Genomic DNA, 18389 nt, shown 5'->3' with positions numbered 1-18389 from the left:
TTGAAAGGGTTGATAACAGCAGGACGAGGAGAAATGGTTTGAAGTTGAGGGAGGGGAGATTTAGGTTGGAAGACAGGGGGAAGTTCTTTACTATGAGAGTGGTGAGGTGCTGGAACAGCTGCCCAGAGAGGCTGTGGATGCCCCGTCCATCCCTGGAGGTGTTCAAGGCCAGGTTGGATGGGGCCCTGGGCAGCCTGGTCTAGCATTAAATGAGGAGGTTGGTGGCTCTGCATGTGGATTCATGATCCTTGAGGTCCCTTCCAACCCTGGCCATTCTGTGATTCTGTGTAATCGAGATGAATTTATATACATAAGAAGAGAAGGTTTGGACAGCCCCAGGGCTCTTGCAGAGCTGGGTCACCAGGACATCCCAAAACAGCACAAAATGGCCAAAAAGGATTTGGAGTTGGCCCTCTCTAACAGGACAGACTAACACAGCCACCAATGTTTGAGCAAGGGGGTCTTTAATACCGTTACTTCTGCCTTATTTCAACCATTTTTCCTATTTCCAATATGAAATGAAAGGCAGACCAAGGCAGCACTCCCCCCCCCCTTCCCTTGCACCAAGGGGCACGTTTCTCACATGATTCCACCCAAAAAGACACTCCCCACTCTTCTCCTCTGCCCACATCCCCACCCACACCGGTCTGCAGGTGTTTCTCACACCGGTGTTCCTTTGGGGAAAGGCAACAGTGGGGTTCTGATGCCTTCTTTGCTCGTTTCTGTGCCCTCTGCTTTCAGCCACTCCATCTTCTGCCTGTGCTGCTGCACAGCATCAGCGACCCGAGCATCGATCATGGCCTCGGTCAGAACGCCGTCCTCTGACGCATAAGCAGCAGCCTGGGGAGGCAAAGGCAGAGGAAAAGCACACGTGAAGCCAATGAGGTAGAGAGGAAAAGGTGCATACGCTGATGGAGCATCTCCGTCCAAAGCAATGGAAATGGTTTTAAATGGTTACAAGGGAGGACTAAGAGCAGTGTCAGGGTGAACGCAGCATCTCTAAAATGATGTGTGGTGTGTGATCCTCTGGTTTTCCACCTGGAATCACCCCGTATTGCTGCTGTGTTGCATCAACTCCCATCCCATCCTCGTGTCCTGCGTGTTGAGTCACAGCCTGAACCACTGATTGAGCACCTGGGGAAAGGGTCAGCCCTGGGAGCACAGGTGAAGGCAATTCAGGGGTGTGATCAGAAGGGATGGAGCCAGGCTGCAGCTCTCTGAGACCTCATTTAAGGGCTGACTGCCATAGGGGAAGGATTTCTGGTTGGAAATTCCTCCTTGGTGGAGCTTTTTCTTGCAAACCTGGAATCTTCTGATACAGGTAAGCAATTTTCTTCCTTTCCTTTATAGTACCTTTCTATCATGCTGATCCTTCTGTCACTACACCATCATACTGCTCAGTCCAACTACTACATGTCCTATGAGGCTTTCCCTTACCTAATCCTTCAGTGGCTGTGAAGGTAAAAGCCACCTGTGCCACTCTCCTGCATCTGTACCAGTGGTGTTGTCCTGTTGGTCTGCACACAAGGAATGTGGGAGCCCAGCAATGCAATGCAGCACACAACTGCAGCCCAGAAGGAAGGGGAGGCTGCTGGCACTGTGAGCTGAGCATCTTATCTCCAAGGTAACAACGCAACCCCGAGCTGCAGACTTCTATATCTGGTGAGTCCCTGTGCCAGAGCTCCCATAACACATTCCTGGTACAGCAATGCCTGTAAGGCAGCCTGACACAGCCAGCTCCTTACCCCAAACCTCTGCCTGCATCCCCTTCCTGGGCACAGAGCCTTCCTCCCTGCCTCTGCACAGCCCCCAAATCCGACAGTGGAAACTCCTGCAAAGCTGTGCAGTTCATGCTCTGTTGATTTTCTCAATGACTTTCTATTTATAGGAAGCCTCAGGCCCTCGTTGTCAAGAAAGCAAATGGGGGAAGCAGCTGTCCCTTCTGGGAGGAGTTGCATACACTGAGATGGTGCTGTGCTCATTTGTATTCATACCTCTGACTCCTGCCTGGACAGATTTTAACCCATTTTAACCCAACTATTTGTGTTTTGTAACTCTAACCCAAAACAACGTGTGTTGGTGCAAGGAGAAAGATGGAGCACAGATGCCAAATGCAGCCTGAATGACCCAATGCTTCGTTTCAGTTCAGATCCAAGTCTGTTTCCACTTGGCCTTGGTGCCTTTGAATCACAATTCTAATGAAAGCAGCCTGCTTAAAATTAAAATGGGAAAGATATTTCCATTCTTATAATTAAGGCTTGGAAAAGTAGAGGGCTTCTGTGCTGATGCTTTATCTAAAGCTTATCAGTAGGTTTAAGGTCAGGATGCAAAACTGGGAAGCCTGCACGTTACTGTCCCAGATTCAAAGGGAACTCTGAAGTGTGTAAATGCATCTAATCTATGCTGCATTCATCAAGGATTAGGTACAGGGAGTGGAAAAGAGCAAGGAGAAAAGGGAAGGCAAGGTCTTTGGCAGAAGAGATCAAAATGGATTTGCAGCATGCAGACCATCAGCTGTGCCATAAACAGTATTCTTCTCAGTGCCAGCACTCACTCTCTGCTTTGCTGCACCTTATTTTTCCTGTTTGGAACATTCAGGACAAAGTGAGAGAGCAGTGAACCATAACTGCATTCAGGTGGCACACCCATCTTCCAGAGGAATTCCAATCTATGGAAGCTGCAGGGCTGTTCAGGCTTTCTTGCTTAACTAAGATGTTTACCTTCCTGGCAATAATGGCAAAAGCACCTTCATGGGAAATAGCTGCAAGGCCATAGGGCTGCAGAGCAGCCTTCTGTTGTCATTCTGGGCTGCTCTTTGGGAAGAACTGACTGCTATGATGGTTTATCCCCCAACTGCTTCACAACCTGACCTTCTCCCAAACCACCTCTGGGTTTTGTTCTGTCCATGAGCCCAGGCAGGCTGAATAGAGCTGAGGTAAGAGCCTATGAGGTAAGTCCCAGCATCTTAAAACTCTATCACACCTTTCCTTCAACTACCTGCTGCTTTCTGGGTTTCAATATGCAGAAGTTAAGGCTTAAGGATTGCAGGCAGCATGCCACAATCAGCTGGAGGTGATAGCAGGACAGCCCCTGTGGAACTGAACAGCACTTCAATGCAGATGAAGGCTGACACAGTGTCTCTCAGCTCTGCTGCCCAGACACAGGTTAAGGCTCTGCTCTGAGACACCTGTAGAGGCAGAACGCTTCCAGACAGCAACACTGCAAATGACTGTTGGAGGAAAAAACTAATTAAGGAAAACATACACAGAAATGCGAGGTGAATTAAGCAACAGGCATATTGCAATTAAGCCTACACTTGGAGGATTAGCTCCAAGTCGCATCAGGTCACTGTAGGAAATAGCTGAAAACAAAAGGCAAACAAAATGCTCCCACCTAGCTCTGTGCTCCAGTACCAGCAAAGCAGTTTTCACCAGGGCTTTGTGCTGTAATCCTCCCAGAATGGGTCAATTGAATCTATTTATTAGGCAGAGACCGGAGGCACACTGCATCTCAGCAGCTGTCCTGATGAGCCCATCTGAAAGAGCACTGAAATGTCTCAAGACATAACTGTTTCAAGGCAGCTTTGAGGACTTCTAAAGAGCAGCAGGCTCACAACATCTGCTGTTTATCAGCTTTGTAAGGTGTTCCCAAGATAAATTAAAAAAAACAACTGTAAGAGATGCCTCTTTTCCCTTTTTCTTGACTCTTTTTGCCCTTTATCTATGTCTCCTGCCAGACAGCCCCTACACACCCTGACCTCAGATGTGCCAAGACAACGGTGTGGCTGCACTCAGCTTGCCTTGCCAAGCTATTTTTAATCTCGTTCAGCTCCCTGACCCAGTTCACAGCACAGCCATACAAAGAGGTGTAGCAGCACAATGGAAAGGATAGCAGAAAGGCAGGGCTAACACTGCCAGAAATGCTATATAGGCATGGTGCCTATATAGAAATAAGTAGTAGACAATTGCCTCTGTTTTCCAGTTAGCATCACTCCTTCAATCACCCAAATTGTATTGAAAAGACATTCAGACCGAAGCAGGGTGGAAAGATGCTTCAGTGTCCTGATGCTGACAAACCTACAGGCAGCATCAGGCATCTCTCCTGCTAAACCTCTTGAGCTGGAACATGAATAACAGCCAGCATGGTTTGGCCACACTTGTTCCTAAGGAACTTGCTTTGCTTTAATTCAACAGGGGGTTTCTCCACTGGTGATTCCAAGAGCTCTTTAATGAGACAAGGAGTTATGCAGACACTGACTCTAGAGCTAGTAGTGTTCTAGTATTACTACAAGGACGTAATGATGTTTTCCAAGATCTGAGACTCCATCAAAAAAAAAAAAATCAACAAGCCTTATAGAAAGGGAAAAAGAAGCAGGAAGCCCAGTGATCCAAGTCCCACCTACCTGCCATGCCACAGCAAGCTGGGAGATCTCTCGGCCAGACATGCCCTCTGTCAGCCTGGCAATCTCCGAGCACTTTTTGCCATAGTCAAACTGGGCCAGCTTCAAACGTCTAAAAGCAGAAGCACAAGGATTGCTTTATATGTATCTATGTGACAAGAAGGGGGAAGGCAGAGGGAGCAACTTGCTATTGACAATTACACTTCTGAAGGGGAGCATCAGGTTTTTTTTCATTTTGGAGAAGGGAGGTGGCTTCACTACAGCTGAGGACAACAGCAACAAGGAGAATCCTGCAGGGATACTCACTGTTTACCCTCTGTGGCTGGTTTCAGGACATGCCTATCAAAATACATCCTCACGAGCCGTTCTCGCTCTTCTAGCTGGGGCAGATCAAAGTTCACCATTTCATCTATTCGGTCATTGATAGCCCAGTCAAACTGCTCAGGCTGGTTGCTTGCTAAAACAAGCATAAACCTGGAAGTATGAAACGAGAAGACTGAAAAGAACCATAGAAAATTAACTAAAAACCAAATCGAACCTCGGGAACTGCTCTGGTCAAAGGCCTTTCATCACCTGACATGTCTTAGAAACAGCTTTGTAACATCCTACAGTACATAGCCTGCATCATCAGCCCTTCTCAGGCTGTTTTTGCCATTTATGCCTAACTTATTGTGTTACCCACAATCACCCTCGAGTTGTGGATATCAAACATTTAGCAATAGTACCACCTCCCACAGACCTCCACATCTGAGCCCTGAATGGACTCATCCCAGCATGAGAGTAAGGAGAGCATGCTCCTGTTGGGTTTGTGTATGGCAAGGTCATACTCCTGCAGCAGCTGGCAGGAGATGATTTGTTTCCTTCAATCAAGACTCAGATTCCTGCTATCAGGCCTAATGTGTGCTCAAACAGAGGCACTCACAATGGGTAATGCAATGTAAAGGCAGTGTGTTAAACCAACTTCTGCTCCGTGGTACAGCTGTGCCAGCTTCCAAGTGATGTTGTTTTGGAGACAGAAGTCCTTTCTTTTGCTCTGTAACGTTGTGTCTTCCCAATGCCAACTGCACTTTAATGCCTTAATTGATGTTACCAGCTTAACGGTGCGTTGTAATTTGAAATGGGCTTTTAACCACAGCTATTGAAACACTAACGTTCTTGTGGTCTATTTAAATCCAAGCCTACAGGGGGCTGTGTTCTTTGCTGTCATTTGTGCAGATAACTTAGCTGGCCCAAGAGCTACACTGGCACAAAACTGCTCCTGTCTATTGATAGGAACTCTCCTCAAGTCCCTGCAAAAAAACATTATAGATAAAGAATTGACACACAACCTGATATTCAGACCTTCCCTTTGACACGTGGGTGAAAAGGATACAAGTGAGCTCCCATTTATAGTTGTGGGATGCTTTATTGCCCAAATCAGCAATAAGTCATGTTAGAAACCAACCACATACATACTTGTTGCTGTGCTGCCCTGTTCTGTGCAGGAATGCATTCAACGTTGCTCTGAGATCTTCACTGATTTTCTCCTGCAAAGATAAAACCCAAAGGAAGATCAGCTGCTTGGGACTTTAGACAGGTCACAGTTTAAGCAGCATTATTGACAAGGTGAGCTTTGTTTTTGTCAAGGATTCTCCCAGCCACCTGCAAAGGTTTTTTTGTAGGGAAGAATTCTCAGGTCAGCTCTGAGATGCTCGCATCATTCAGCTGCAAAAGGCTCATTTCTCATCTCTGCATCGCTTAATTGAGCAGCACAGCACCTTCCAGTTTTAATCTTTTGCCTGTTTAAGCTGGCTAATCACGTTAAACAAGTAGGCTGCAGGCTAGCTAACTGCAGCATGCAAAGATAATGACCAGAAAGAAAGCACTTACCGTGGCTCTCTTCCGCAGAAATGCATCTGCTTCATCCACAAATAGCAAGAGGCTGCAAAAAGAAAACACTACACAGTAATAGGGACAGGTAAGTGAGGCTCACAAAGCTCCAAGATTCCCCTGTCTCACTTCCAGATACCCACAGCAGTGACCAGCTGTACATCTAGCAGTGCTGCTGTGTTCCTGTCAAGTCTGAGCAGAAATCTAGACCTGTTCCCCAGGTATTGGAAAGTGCTTATTTTAGCATTGACTCTTATCTAGAGAAATGTGTGAGGCTGCAAGGCTGAAACACAAGCATCCAAGAAGCTGAGCTGATGGTGGCTCCTTCCTTATCCCATTCAAAACCTGAAGCCACAGCCCTCCCCTGCACACTGCTTTGCTGTTTGGTTGGTTTTCCTTTCCAAACCACACTGGCAATAATGGAAAGGTTTTACTACCTGCGGAGAAGTGAATTAATAAAGTCAATGAATAATTCAGGAAAATAAATTCACTTATAACCCAAGGGCAGTGCTCTTCCCAAGGGACCGAGTGTATAAAGATGTTTATCAATAACTGAACCAGGCTGCTCATAAAGCTGCCACAGCTTCTATTACTTTCTTGTCCAGCTTCAAATACATCTCTCTTTCATAGCATTTATCCAAGAGGTTTTAGGGCCTCTTAACATCTCATTCTCACATTCAACTCCAGTTTTTCTGAAAACCTTTCTCAACTATAAGAGAAGCATTTTCTGATTTTGGTCAATAAAGGCAACACAAAACTTGCAAGCAGTTTAAACTGTTGGATATCCAGAATAAAGTCTGCTTAGATGTTTGCATGTTACTCAAACTTAGAACACTCATGTATGGACACAGCTAACCTTTGCCCATCACTTTTCTGAGACATTGATCTGAAGTGTATGAAGTTCTTATTAGACAGAAGTTTTTAACCAGGATAAAATAAATTCAGAGCAGCCAGAGCTCTGAAAGAGAACTCTATGGTGGAAGCATCCAGCAGGTTGAGAGAAACGCAAAGAGTTTAGATCCTCAGGTCATTACTCTGCAGGTTTGTTTTATGAAGGGGAAATAGAAACATTTAGATGACAAATGCAGCAAGGATTGAAACAGACACTGCAAGATAGTGTCCATCTAAAGCAATCAGGATACACATAAATCATCAATTTGTCGTGTTTATCTACAGAAAACTTGCAATCAAAATGTAACACAAAAATCAGCAGGCACTCCCTGCAAGTTCTCCATTGGGCTTTAATATCCTGGCTGGACAAGGATGCTCCTCAGCTGCATTTGGACTGCAGAAATCTATTTTCACCAGTACAAATTGACTACACTCTTAAGAAATCAAAGAGTGGAGCTTTTTTAAATGCTATAAGGCAGCAAAAATGCAAAAAATGCAAAATGCACTCATTCTAGGCAAGCTGTTCTTACTCAGCACTCATCTATGCAAGAGCATCGCTCACGCAGCTGTCTGAACTACATCACTGCAGTGAGTTTCTTTGAGCAAGAAACCACATTCAGGAGTCAGAGGAAGCTCTACTTACCCTCTCCTACTGGTGTTTGCCCAATCAAAGAGCTTATGTATGGCAGTCACTCCTTCCCGCCCCATAGGGGCAACATCACCACCCGTCATGATGGCGTAATCCATGCCTGAGTGCACAGCTAATTTCTGGAAGGGAACAAAAATAGAGTTAAGAAACCTTTTTCACTGCAAGGCCATCCAGGATCAACCTGCCACAGCTCGTGGCCACTGAGCAAAGTGGAGCTCCTGGGTTGTGCTGGAAATGTCTCCCTTAAGTTGCAGGTAAAATATAAATACACCAAGTCTCTGTGCTTTTTTTGCTAGCTCACAAACTATCAGCCTGTCCATCAAGCAAGGCTGAGCAGATATAACTGAAGTTCACCCAGAACTTTGTAGGAGTCTCTGGCTCACACTGACCCAACTCTGGTTATGTTGCCATGTCGTCACAGCCTCAAGAAATCCCCTCTGCCTCAGCCCCAACTATTAACATGGCTAATAAGCTCCTAGCTTCAAATTCCATTCCATCTCATTACAATATCTCAGCGGTGAATAAGGCCACAGCCACCTGTGTCTGAAATAACAGACTGGGCTGGGATATGAAGCCAAGGGATGGAAAGATCTCTACCCTCCATTTCAGAAAGCAGTTCACGTAGCAGCCACCAACTGAGCCACGGGGACAGGCAGCAGCCTGAGCTAACACTCCATTAGCTGACCCAGAGCTGGCTATTTGCTTCTGCTGAGTAAAGGAAAGTCATCTGAAGGTTAAAATGAACAAGTCGAGCCACGTAGATAAGCATCAGCTCCAGCAAAACACGCTCAGCTGAACCCAACCAATTATGTGCTGCTCAGCAGGAGGCAGGAAAAAAGAGCTACGCTCTGCCCATTAAAACCACCCGGTTCCTGCTGCTAATGTTCAGTGTTCTGCATCAGTCCAACGAAGCTGGGAGCTCTGACAGCTATTACATCCAAGTGTGTTTACATCTGCCTCAAGAACCCTGTCATGTAGCATAAATACTTAACACCACAGATCCACATGGCTTTGTTTTGCAGTAGTCAGAAAGCCACCATGCTATGTGACATGTTGCCTTTCTGGGAAGCAGGGACAGCAAACTGCACAGTTGCTGCCATTAACATAAGCACAAAAGTCACAGCTCAGAAAGCAATCTGCTTTTCAATGCAGCATTTTGTCCTCTCCAGAACATACGTACAGGTACTCAGTCCTTTCCTCACTCCTACATCATCTTCCTTCTGATCCATCCCAATTCTTTATAGCTGCCACCACCTCCTTGGAGCTCCCATCGTATTGGAGAAGTGTTAAATGCACTTCTTCCCCTTTTTCCACTGCCCAACACTCAGCTTTTTTCTCCTATCTCCTTACACTGCTGTTGCCACTTCCAAGTCCTGCCCTTCCCTATGGGATTCAGAAATCCAAACTAGCTGGTATGCAATCAGAACTGGCAGCAAACACAACTGGACTACACGTTTACTGTATTGACAGAGGCACAAAGCTCATCTTGCATCAGCATGTCAAATCTGCTGCTCCTGAACAAGCATAGGGAACCTCACATCTACTGGAAAAGCAGAGAAGAACAAGTAAAAATACTGGAATCCCAGTTCAAGCTGTATGGGAACTGTTGAGTCAGGGCATGAACCATTGATTGAGCACTTGGGGAAAGGACCCTGTCAGCCCTGGGAGCACAGGTGAAGGCAATTCAGGGGTGTGATCAGAAGGGGTAGAGCCTGGCTGCACCTCTCTGAGACCTCATTTAAGGGCTGACTGCTGGTGAGGAAGGATCTCTTTCTGGAGATTCTTCCTTGGTGAAGCTTTCTCCTATGAATCTGGAATCTTCTGATACAGGTAAGCAATCTTCTTCCCTTCCTTTATAGCACTTTTCTATTGTGCTGGCCCTTCCATCATCACACCTTTGTTGTAACATCCTTCCCACTGTACTGATTTGAACAATTGGTACAGAAGCCCACTTGCAAACCACCCCTGTAGAGCATGTGCAAAGTAAAGCCATACTTATCTTTCTCTTTCATTTAGGGATTAGTAAGTGACAGCAAGAAAGACCTTATTTGGACAAGTGCATGTAATGAACAGAGGTGGAAGTGAGAAGGCTGGCATTGCAATTTCCCAAGTCACAGTTGCCAACTGCCTTTTCCAGGTGGAAGTTCTTCTGCCTAAGCTTAGCTTAGAACCCAAGTGACTGTGTTAATTCAGAGCTGGTGCAGGTGGATGCTCTCTCCTCCCTTATCAACAGAGATGCAAAAACCCAAAGTTTAAACAATGGGTTTCAGACCAGAGAGGATACTTAAGACCTGCAGTTTCTGGAGCACTTTGCACCACATAGGCAGTCAGAATGCTGGTAGGGCTTTACCTTGGCAAAAAGTGTCTTTCCAGTGCCAGGAGGGCCATACATCAGAATATTCCTGTATAGGCTTTTGTTCTTTTTTGTATTTCTTGTTGCTATGGCAATATCTCTCACACGTGCTTCTAATTGGGGCTGTAAGAAAAGAGTTAAGTTCAAGGATTAGAAAGAACCAAGAGACCAGCATCGATCAGCTTCAGGGATCTGTACCAGCAAGAAGGCAGCAATGCTCCTACAGTCTCAAGCTTGTAAGCCTTCACTTGAGCTACTTATTGCTTTGGAGCAGAGCTATTTCCTCTGTATTCAGGATTTACTCAATTTCTAGTTCTGTCCACTTGACTGTGGTTCTCTTGCTTAAGCCAGGAAGCAGTGCAGCAACCATAAGTTCAGTAGTATTTCACAGATGAGATAAATGGAACTCTGACTATTAGCATGCTGACTGCAGAGAAAAACTGCAGCCAAGCAAGCACTGAACTATGTTTTCTTCAGAGGAAAAAGAAGGTTAACAGAAATGTTAACATGTGCCAGTGAGCATCGGAGCTTATATATGGTCTCAGTGCACTGCAGGTGCTAGAATTACTAGAATTACATCATTTGAAGTGCACACAAGGAAACAGCTTTCCCTATTTAGATTCAGAAGTCATCACTCAACAGATAAGACAGCAGAACACAGTACTCACACTGAGAACAACTCCTTCAAGGGCATCCTGAGCCTTACTGGTGAGACGCTTACCAACCTAGAGAGGAAAACTTCAATCACTGACATGTAGAAATCGACCACAGCTTCCAATGCTCAGAAACCACAAACTTAATATATTAAGACAATGAGATCAGCTCACCCACACAGCCTCTATTAGTACATTTATTCACAGGCAGATCCTTGCCTGACACAGAGCTGGAAAAGGAGTTCTGCATCCTCATAGCTGAGAGCAAGACAAAGACAGAGCCACACTCTACCTTGATAGGATGCTTCAGGGCCTCCAGCACAGTTATGCGTGAGGTCTCTCTCACCAGAGAAGGTTTACCCAAACGTGCTTCTATGTATCGTCCTGCTACTGCAGTGGCATTCTTGGCAGAGTAAACTCCCACAGCCAGCAAGGTTAGGCCTGCCACCTAGAAAGAAAAGGGGATGAGGATTAGGAAAAGTATTTGGAATTTTAAGAGATACAGGTCCAGTATATTTACTCACCTTCCCTAAGGAGGGCATGGGGTCAATGTAAATCACCAAATGAATCAAGACATGCCACTGGAAAAGTGGCACAGTACACCACAGATAACCATCAGAAGTGTATATCCTTCCAAGAAAGCACTGCAACAGGAGCATGAGCAAGTGGAGGTAGAGATGACCTTAGGAAACATGTCACAGAAATGCTTCCTAGAGCTCTTTTTTGAACAGGAGACAAAGCAAATAAGTGTTGCAGTGACAGTAGAGGCCAAAAGCTCCCACTACAGAGCAGGGAGCAAGAAAGGAATGGGCATGGGTGCACCTGGTAGGAGGACAGTAATGTCAGACAATACAAAAGAATGGGTACTTTCAATGGGCATTTCAACATCAAAACTACTGTGGGAATTGACACCACTGCACTACAGTGAGAGAAGAGGTTGTTTACAAACCCCAGAACATGAGACATTGCCATTAATTTGTCAGCAAAGCAGAAAGCCTCTGGATTGCTCTCTGTGCTTCGTGGTTGCTGCTCAGCACTCAGTTGGCTGACATTAAACCAAGAAGCCCTGCAGGCAGCTTTTCCCACCCTAGCAAGTTATCAGAAAAGACAAGGAGCTGCACTGACAATGCTAAGGACATTCCTATCAGAGCAAGGCCAGGTGGACAAAAGAGCAAGCTGCAATTGTTTTAAAAGTGAGTGGACTTCTGCAACAAGTACAGATCAATGTCAAGAACCTCAAGGACAACAAGGAGGGCATCATTCAATAAACCATAAGATGCCACCTGTTCAGTTCTACTCTGCTTAAGTGTGTGACATCACCTTTGCTTTGGATGGAAGAGTTCAGAACAGTGGGTTCAAGGGGCAAAGAGTAAGATCTCTACCTGGTTACTCCCAGTTTGCAGGGATTTAGAACACAAGAAGCTCCACCTTTTTAGCAGCCCTCCACTAAAAGAAGGTATCCTAGCAGGGTTAATTTAGAGGAACTCTAAAATAGCTACCTACATTTTGCCTCATAGTCAGCATTACAGCATTTTTTCAAAGCAACCAAAATGTAAGAGTTCTGGCTGTGTTACCTCCTTTCCAAAAATATATGTACTCTTAGCTTTATTTATATATTAAATAAAAGAAGTTCCAATTTCCCAAGACAAGAGGTGATCAGAAGCAAAAATGACCACAATGCAAGAAACTGGTATCTGGGTCAAGAGAACATACAGCTAAAAGCAGCCATCTTCAAAGGGCTCCAGACACTGCAAGCACTCCAGGTACAGCCTGCAGATGACAAAAGGATGCACTGAAAGCATCCATTCCCCAGCACACTTGGACAAAGTGCCTTTTGTGCCAGCCTCTGTGTATAGAACTGCCTGGTGGAGCAGATGGTTGCCACTGATTTAAAGCAAATTGTCCATTTTAACGAGCCATGCTACTAAAAATACCTCAGTGCTGCACAGTTTTGCAGTGAGAAATGACATTATGTTAAACAGGAAGTAACTGCCAGGGTCTTCTGTCCTGCAAGAAGATGCTGGGACATCTTTAATCAACTTATTTAGCACACGTAATGGGTCTATAAGTACTCTCCAGGTTTCCAGCCTGTTCATTCTGAATAGGCACATTTGATAATGAAAGCATGCGTACAGATCCAAAATGCATTTCAGCTATGAGCTGCTCTGATGCCATTTTAAGAACCTTGGCAGCCCAATATAAAACAAGAGCTTTGCCAGGCTTTTTGTCTATATGTGTCACAATCTTACCGTGGCTGTGACCTTATCCCAGTCTGTCACAAAGGCACGGAATCCTTCCCCAAAGAGCATCCCTGCTGTCCTATGGTGAAGAAACATCAAGATAAGCAGAAGAATTCTGAAGGCTGGATTGAAACAATTTACAACACAGCTTCACATTCTATAACTACCTCCTTTAGAACCAGTCATAATTAATTTTTAAATGCCCTCCCACTCAGAAATGCACTGTTTATATTTTTATGGCATATATCCAGAAACTGAAAGAGCTGTGAGTTTTCAGAGTAACTGAGCCTCAGTTTTAATAAATATGGCTTGAAATCATCTGTTAGGAAAACTGTGTGAGACTCACAGCTCTATAAATACTCTTTTTGGTTCATGCTCAGACTCCAAAGCACAAACAGCTGAAAAAGGTTCTCCTCCACATAATCCTTATTATTCAATGTACAAAAGTGTCCAAAGCAACTCATCATATTCCTCAGAGCTCAGAGGAATCAACAGCAAAGGCTTCCTACAAGACAAAGGAAATGTGCACAAGAAACAAGGCAGCCCACGTCCTTCTCTTGGCTTCACATACTTGAGGGACTCCAGCACTGTCTGGCGATGCTCTGCAGCTTTTAAGCGGATCTGCTCCCGGATGATGTCTGCATTTTCCCTCTCAGCTTTGGCACGAGCTCTTGCCTCTGCTTCAACACGCAGCATTTCGTTCTTATGCCGCAGCTCCATCTCGCGTTCTACTGTGGCTGTAAATAAAAGACAGGTCAATCTTTTAGGCTGGCTCAAGATGTTGTCCCAAAGAGGGTAATCTGGGATGCGGAACTGCTACAGAAGCATTAACATTCACTTGACTGGAAAATGAATGAGAAACCTAAGAACAACCCATGAGATGAGCACAGCCACCAGCTTCAATCTTCTGTGATGCTGCACAAAATTGTGGCTGGATCATCCAGATCTTTGCTAGCAGCCTGGACACGTGGATGCTGGACAGACTGACTGCCCTGACAGCCACATCTCCCACAAGGCTCAGAATTGAGCTATGCTGAATTGTTGCCACAATGCTACACCAGATGGCAGCAAGGAGCGGACAGATTGGAGTCCAGGTATGAGCAGCAAGCAAAACAACACTCTGATCCTATTTGTTTACCTACAAGCTGCCTCATAGTCCTGCTGGAGCTCTACCAACCCAGTGATTCTGGTAACTCTATAACAATGACAAGAAACAAAGCCAGTGTCACACTAAAAGGTCATGATTCAGCTTGTATTTTCTACAGCAACAAATAAGTAGAGGTTAGGTGATTTTGTTTCAACCACTCCTTATGTCAGCTATTTTGTTTCTCTTTCCTCAAAATTGGTTGTATTTTAGGTTGCTCCTGTGTAGAACCAGGCTTTCACTGCAACATAAGGAGATGCTGGTAGTTTATTGAGAAATCCAAGTTCCACAGAGCAGCCAGTAGTTCAATCACTTCTGAAACTGATCTTGCAGTTCCAATGCTCCAGTTTGCCAATACATCCCTAAAGGAGCACCAACCAACCTGAAGAAGTCAAAGATGAGTACAGAGACTGATCTGCCTGCACACCTTAAGAGCTAAGGAAGAATAAGGTAACTTACCACGCCTCATGGCTTCCTGCTTCTGTACAGATTCTTCCTGCTTCCTCAGATTCTCTTCATTAGCAAGTTGCTGGAGGCAGAGATGACAGCAGAAGATGCATTCAAGTTTAAGAACTCAGTCAAGTAGGTATTTGTATAAACTTAACTTTATAAATTGTTATCAAGAAGCTGATGCACTAGGTTGAAGTGCATTCTTCCTCTCTCCATTTGTCAGATTCATACTGATAATCCCACACTCTTAGCCACTCTGTCCAAATTCCTGACCTTCCATTTGATGTCTGGCCAGAACCTAAGAGAAACTACTGCAGTTCCCAGCTGTTAAAAAAACAACCATACCTGCTGTCGCATCTGTTCGTCATAGCGCTGCCGTGCCAATTTGTCCTGGTATTGGGCTCTCTGCATGAGACAAAACAAAATGATAAAAGAAAGGAGTATTCAGAATATAAAGATTAAGCACTTAAGAGAAAAAAAGTACTAACAGCAACAAGATTGGGTACGTGCAGGGGGAAAAAAAACAACAAAACACAAATAAGACAAACCAATCAATCAATCCAGGGTCTGAAAAGTGAATAGAGGAAAAAATATCCTCAGCTATCTCCAAAAACTCATCTATGCTGAGAAGTCTACCGTGTCAAACCTCATTTTAAGGTATCACAGGCACCAAAATGAAGACCAAGTGTACTCTGGCTCAGAAAAAGACTTTACTGGGATAAACATGCTTTCATGTTCTAAAACAAAGTACCTGGACCAGCAATTGCAGGCAACAGAAATGGCAAGATACACTGACTGTCAGATGAGTGGTGTTTCCAATTCATTTTCTTGTTCCTCACTAATCTGTCAATTCTCCACTGCAACTGACAAATAAACCCACACCAGCTGAACTCAACAGAAAGTGGTCTGGGGTCCCAATCCACCAATAAAGACTCTGCACAACAGCTGATATTATTTTCCATTCCAGATACAGAGACACCAGAACAGTTATCTCAACAACTGCTCTTCAAAGCATGGCACATCAGAAGCAAATCACAAAGTTAGCTTTGACTTCCAGTGATGCCCTGTGAACTGCAGGAGTTTAGAAGCTAACTGAGGCACAGAAGTGGAGCCTGCTTCCTGAGCCAGCCCTGTTCAAAGTCCACACTTTAGAGGGACAAGAAACACGTGCCAAAGTATATAGATGATTAGAATTCATCAGCCCCCTGCTTCCCTGTTCTCCACCACGTGAGCTGTTAGAACAAAAGCTAGCTTGCACGTCCCTGATTTCACTATTATTGCCAATGCATTGACTCGTGCTAAAGTGTTATCAGTAAATACAACTACAAATCAAGCTCAACATCACACAGACAGGGTAGAAGACAGGCTCAGCATGCACAGCCCCCCAGTTATGGCTGCCCACCACACCACCAAAACAATAAATGCATTGTTTCCTTCCCCAAGCAGGACGACAGAGCCAAGGGCTCCCATCAGTGGGTTTCCCCTCATTCCCTTACTGCTTGATGCTGTTTTGTTTCCTCACTGAGTGTTTTTCGTCTCTCTTCTGCTTGTACCCGTATCTGCTCATTCTTCAGTTGTTCTATGGCAGCTTCGTACTCCTACAGTGAGATAATGATGCAATAATCATAAATAAGCTCAATGCACAACCCTACAGAGAAAAGACTGTGGCAGTTATGTTCCGCATGATGCATTTGTAATCACTTCACACTTCCCTGCATGCAACCCTTGTAACTCCCTAAAAATGGTGGCAATAGTGGGGAGGGTTACAAAGCCACTTATGGCAGAGATATTATCTGCACCTCACCTTCCAGAATCACAGGGGTTGCCCTGAAAGTAACACCTCCTGTTTTATGATGTTGGAGATATGGCAGTAGGGGCTGAACCTTCTCACCATCATTCTGTTACATTTTGTTGCCATGTGACAGATGGCAGCAGAGAGGCAGCCTGACATGGAAGTGTGTATGAAGCAACAGTGTGACACTGAATTTCTCCAGGAGGAACAAATGACATTCACTGACACCTGGTGACCAACCAGTGGATGTGAGCACAGTGAGGTGGTTCGTTTCAGCAGTGGTGACAGTGGGTCACCACCAGTGGTGCAGATTTTGATGAGCACAGCATGCAAGCTCTTGTTTGTTCCTGGTGAAAACACACAGCTAATGGGGGTTGTATGGGAACTGTTGAGTCGGGGCATGAGCCACTGATTGAGCACCTGGGGAAAGAAGTCTGTCAGCCCTGGGAGCACAGGTGAAGGCAATTCAGCTGTGTGATCAGAAGGGGTGGAGCCTGGCTGCACCTCTTTGAAACCTCATTTAAGGGCTGACTGCCATGGGGGAAGGATCTCTGGTTGGAGAACCCTCTCTTGGGGAGTTTCCTTGCAAGCCTAGGTCTTCAGAGGTGGGTGAGCACTTTCTTTTTATAACACCATCCCATCTGTGTTAGTCCTTTTTGCTATTTCACTCCTGCATTGCCTTTCCATCGTGTTAATCTTTCTGATTGTAACAGTGGTGGTTATGATGAGAACTAGTGCTTTGTAGCTAAGAACCTGCTCCATCAAATGGTGCTATCGTGATCTTTGTATCTCTTGTAGTCTCCATGGAAATAAACAGGAGGCATTACCTTCAGGGTAACCTACGTACTTCTTTTTCAGAGGCAAGTATCAACCTCTTGCTAAAGTTAAATGACAGCTGACAGAACACAGCACCCAGGGCAGACTGCTGGGGAACGTGGCTACAATTCACAGCCCTGGCAGCTGCTGGCACTGGGCTGCCTGCTCAGCAGTGCCACACGCCCTGATGTACCTTCAGCTTGGCTTGCTGCTCCAGCTGCAGGGTCTGCTCTTGCATCTGGGCCAGGCTGAGTGCATCCTTTGCGTGGCCTGCGACGGACAGAGGGAAGGGGCCGTTAACATCACGGAGCGATTCCCTCCGGCACGAACCCACCCGCTGGAGCTGAACCCTCGGTGCCCATCCTTCCGCTCCCCCCGCGCCCCAATGGCTGCAGCCTCGGGACATCGAGCCCCGCCTGACGCTCCCGGCCCCGATCCTTCACGCACGGGACGCGTCCAGCTCCCTCGCCGCCTTGGCCGCCCGCTCCAGGCCCGTGGGGTCGAAGTTGCTCCATTTGTCCTTGGGCGTGCTGCGATCCCCCGCCCCTCCGCCGCCCGCCGGCCCGCCGCCACCACCCGGACCCGGTGGCAGGGTCAACCCGGTTCCGCCCTGCCCCGCGTCGCCGCCGCCCGCCGGGGTCGAGCCGCGGTTGATGCCGAAAAGCCAGGACATGGCGCCGCCCCGCCGCCGGCTGCACCGCGGGACCCACGCCGCGCTGAGCCACGCGCGCCGCCTCCGATTGGGCCGGGCGCAGGCGCCAGGGTGACGTCAAGCGTCGAACACCAATCAGCGTTAAGCCGGAAGGGTGAGAGTAAGGGAGGCCGGGACGGGCAGCGGGGAGGGACAAATTTTATTGAGATGCGTTCTGCCATAGCAACGGAAGTGTTGTTGCGTTGCTAAGGGAGTGGGCCCAAAATGGCGGCCGGGAGCGGAGCGGGGTGTAACGGCGCTGTGAAAGTTTCTGGAAAAAAAAATTAGACTCGATAAGAAAAAGAGACCTAAAACCAGCCTCGAGATAATCACAGAATCATCGAGATGGGAAAAGATCACGTAGATCCACGGGTCCAACCCACACCACCGTGCCCACTGCCCACACCCCTCAGTGCCCACCTCCACACTGCTCTATCTGAGA

General features: G+C 46.2%; 1 protein-coding gene and 1 long non-coding RNA gene across 2 annotated transcripts; one reads left to right on the top strand and one right to left on the bottom strand.

The window, feature by feature from the left end:
• Positions 1 to 447: 447 nt before the first annotated feature.
• On the bottom strand, positions 448 to 18344 carry LOC116242725 (ATPase family AAA domain-containing protein 3). Its single transcript, XM_031613677.2, has 16 exons — positions 17704 to 18344; positions 17450 to 17526; positions 16145 to 16246; positions 14994 to 15053; positions 14658 to 14727; positions 13626 to 13791; positions 13064 to 13133; positions 11107 to 11262; positions 10830 to 10886; positions 10159 to 10284; positions 7803 to 7927; positions 6269 to 6320; positions 5855 to 5925; positions 4706 to 4873; positions 4403 to 4511; positions 448 to 840 (listed from the first exon to the last, which is right to left on the bottom strand). The coding sequence occupies exons 1-16, from the start codon at positions 17927 to 17929 to the stop codon at positions 661 to 663; spliced, it is 1815 nt and encodes a 604-aa protein (XP_031469537.1). The 5' UTR covers positions 17930 to 18344; the 3' UTR covers positions 448 to 660.
• On the top strand, positions 1270 to 1976 carry LOC149915268 (uncharacterized). Its single transcript, XR_016459368.1, has 3 exons — positions 1270 to 1321; positions 1529 to 1662; positions 1889 to 1976. It is a non-coding gene; the product is annotated as an uncharacterized LOC149915268 (long non-coding RNA).
• Positions 18345 to 18389: the final 45 nt, after the last annotated feature.

Source organism: Phasianus colchicus, chromosome 22, assembly GCF_987193195.1.
Source record: "Phasianus colchicus chromosome 22, bPhaCol1.hap1.1, whole genome shotgun sequence".
In the NCBI taxonomy this organism is placed as follows: Eukaryota; Metazoa; Chordata; class Aves; order Galliformes; family Phasianidae; genus Phasianus; species Phasianus colchicus.
This window is presented reverse-complemented; position numbering and strand designations above follow the sequence as displayed.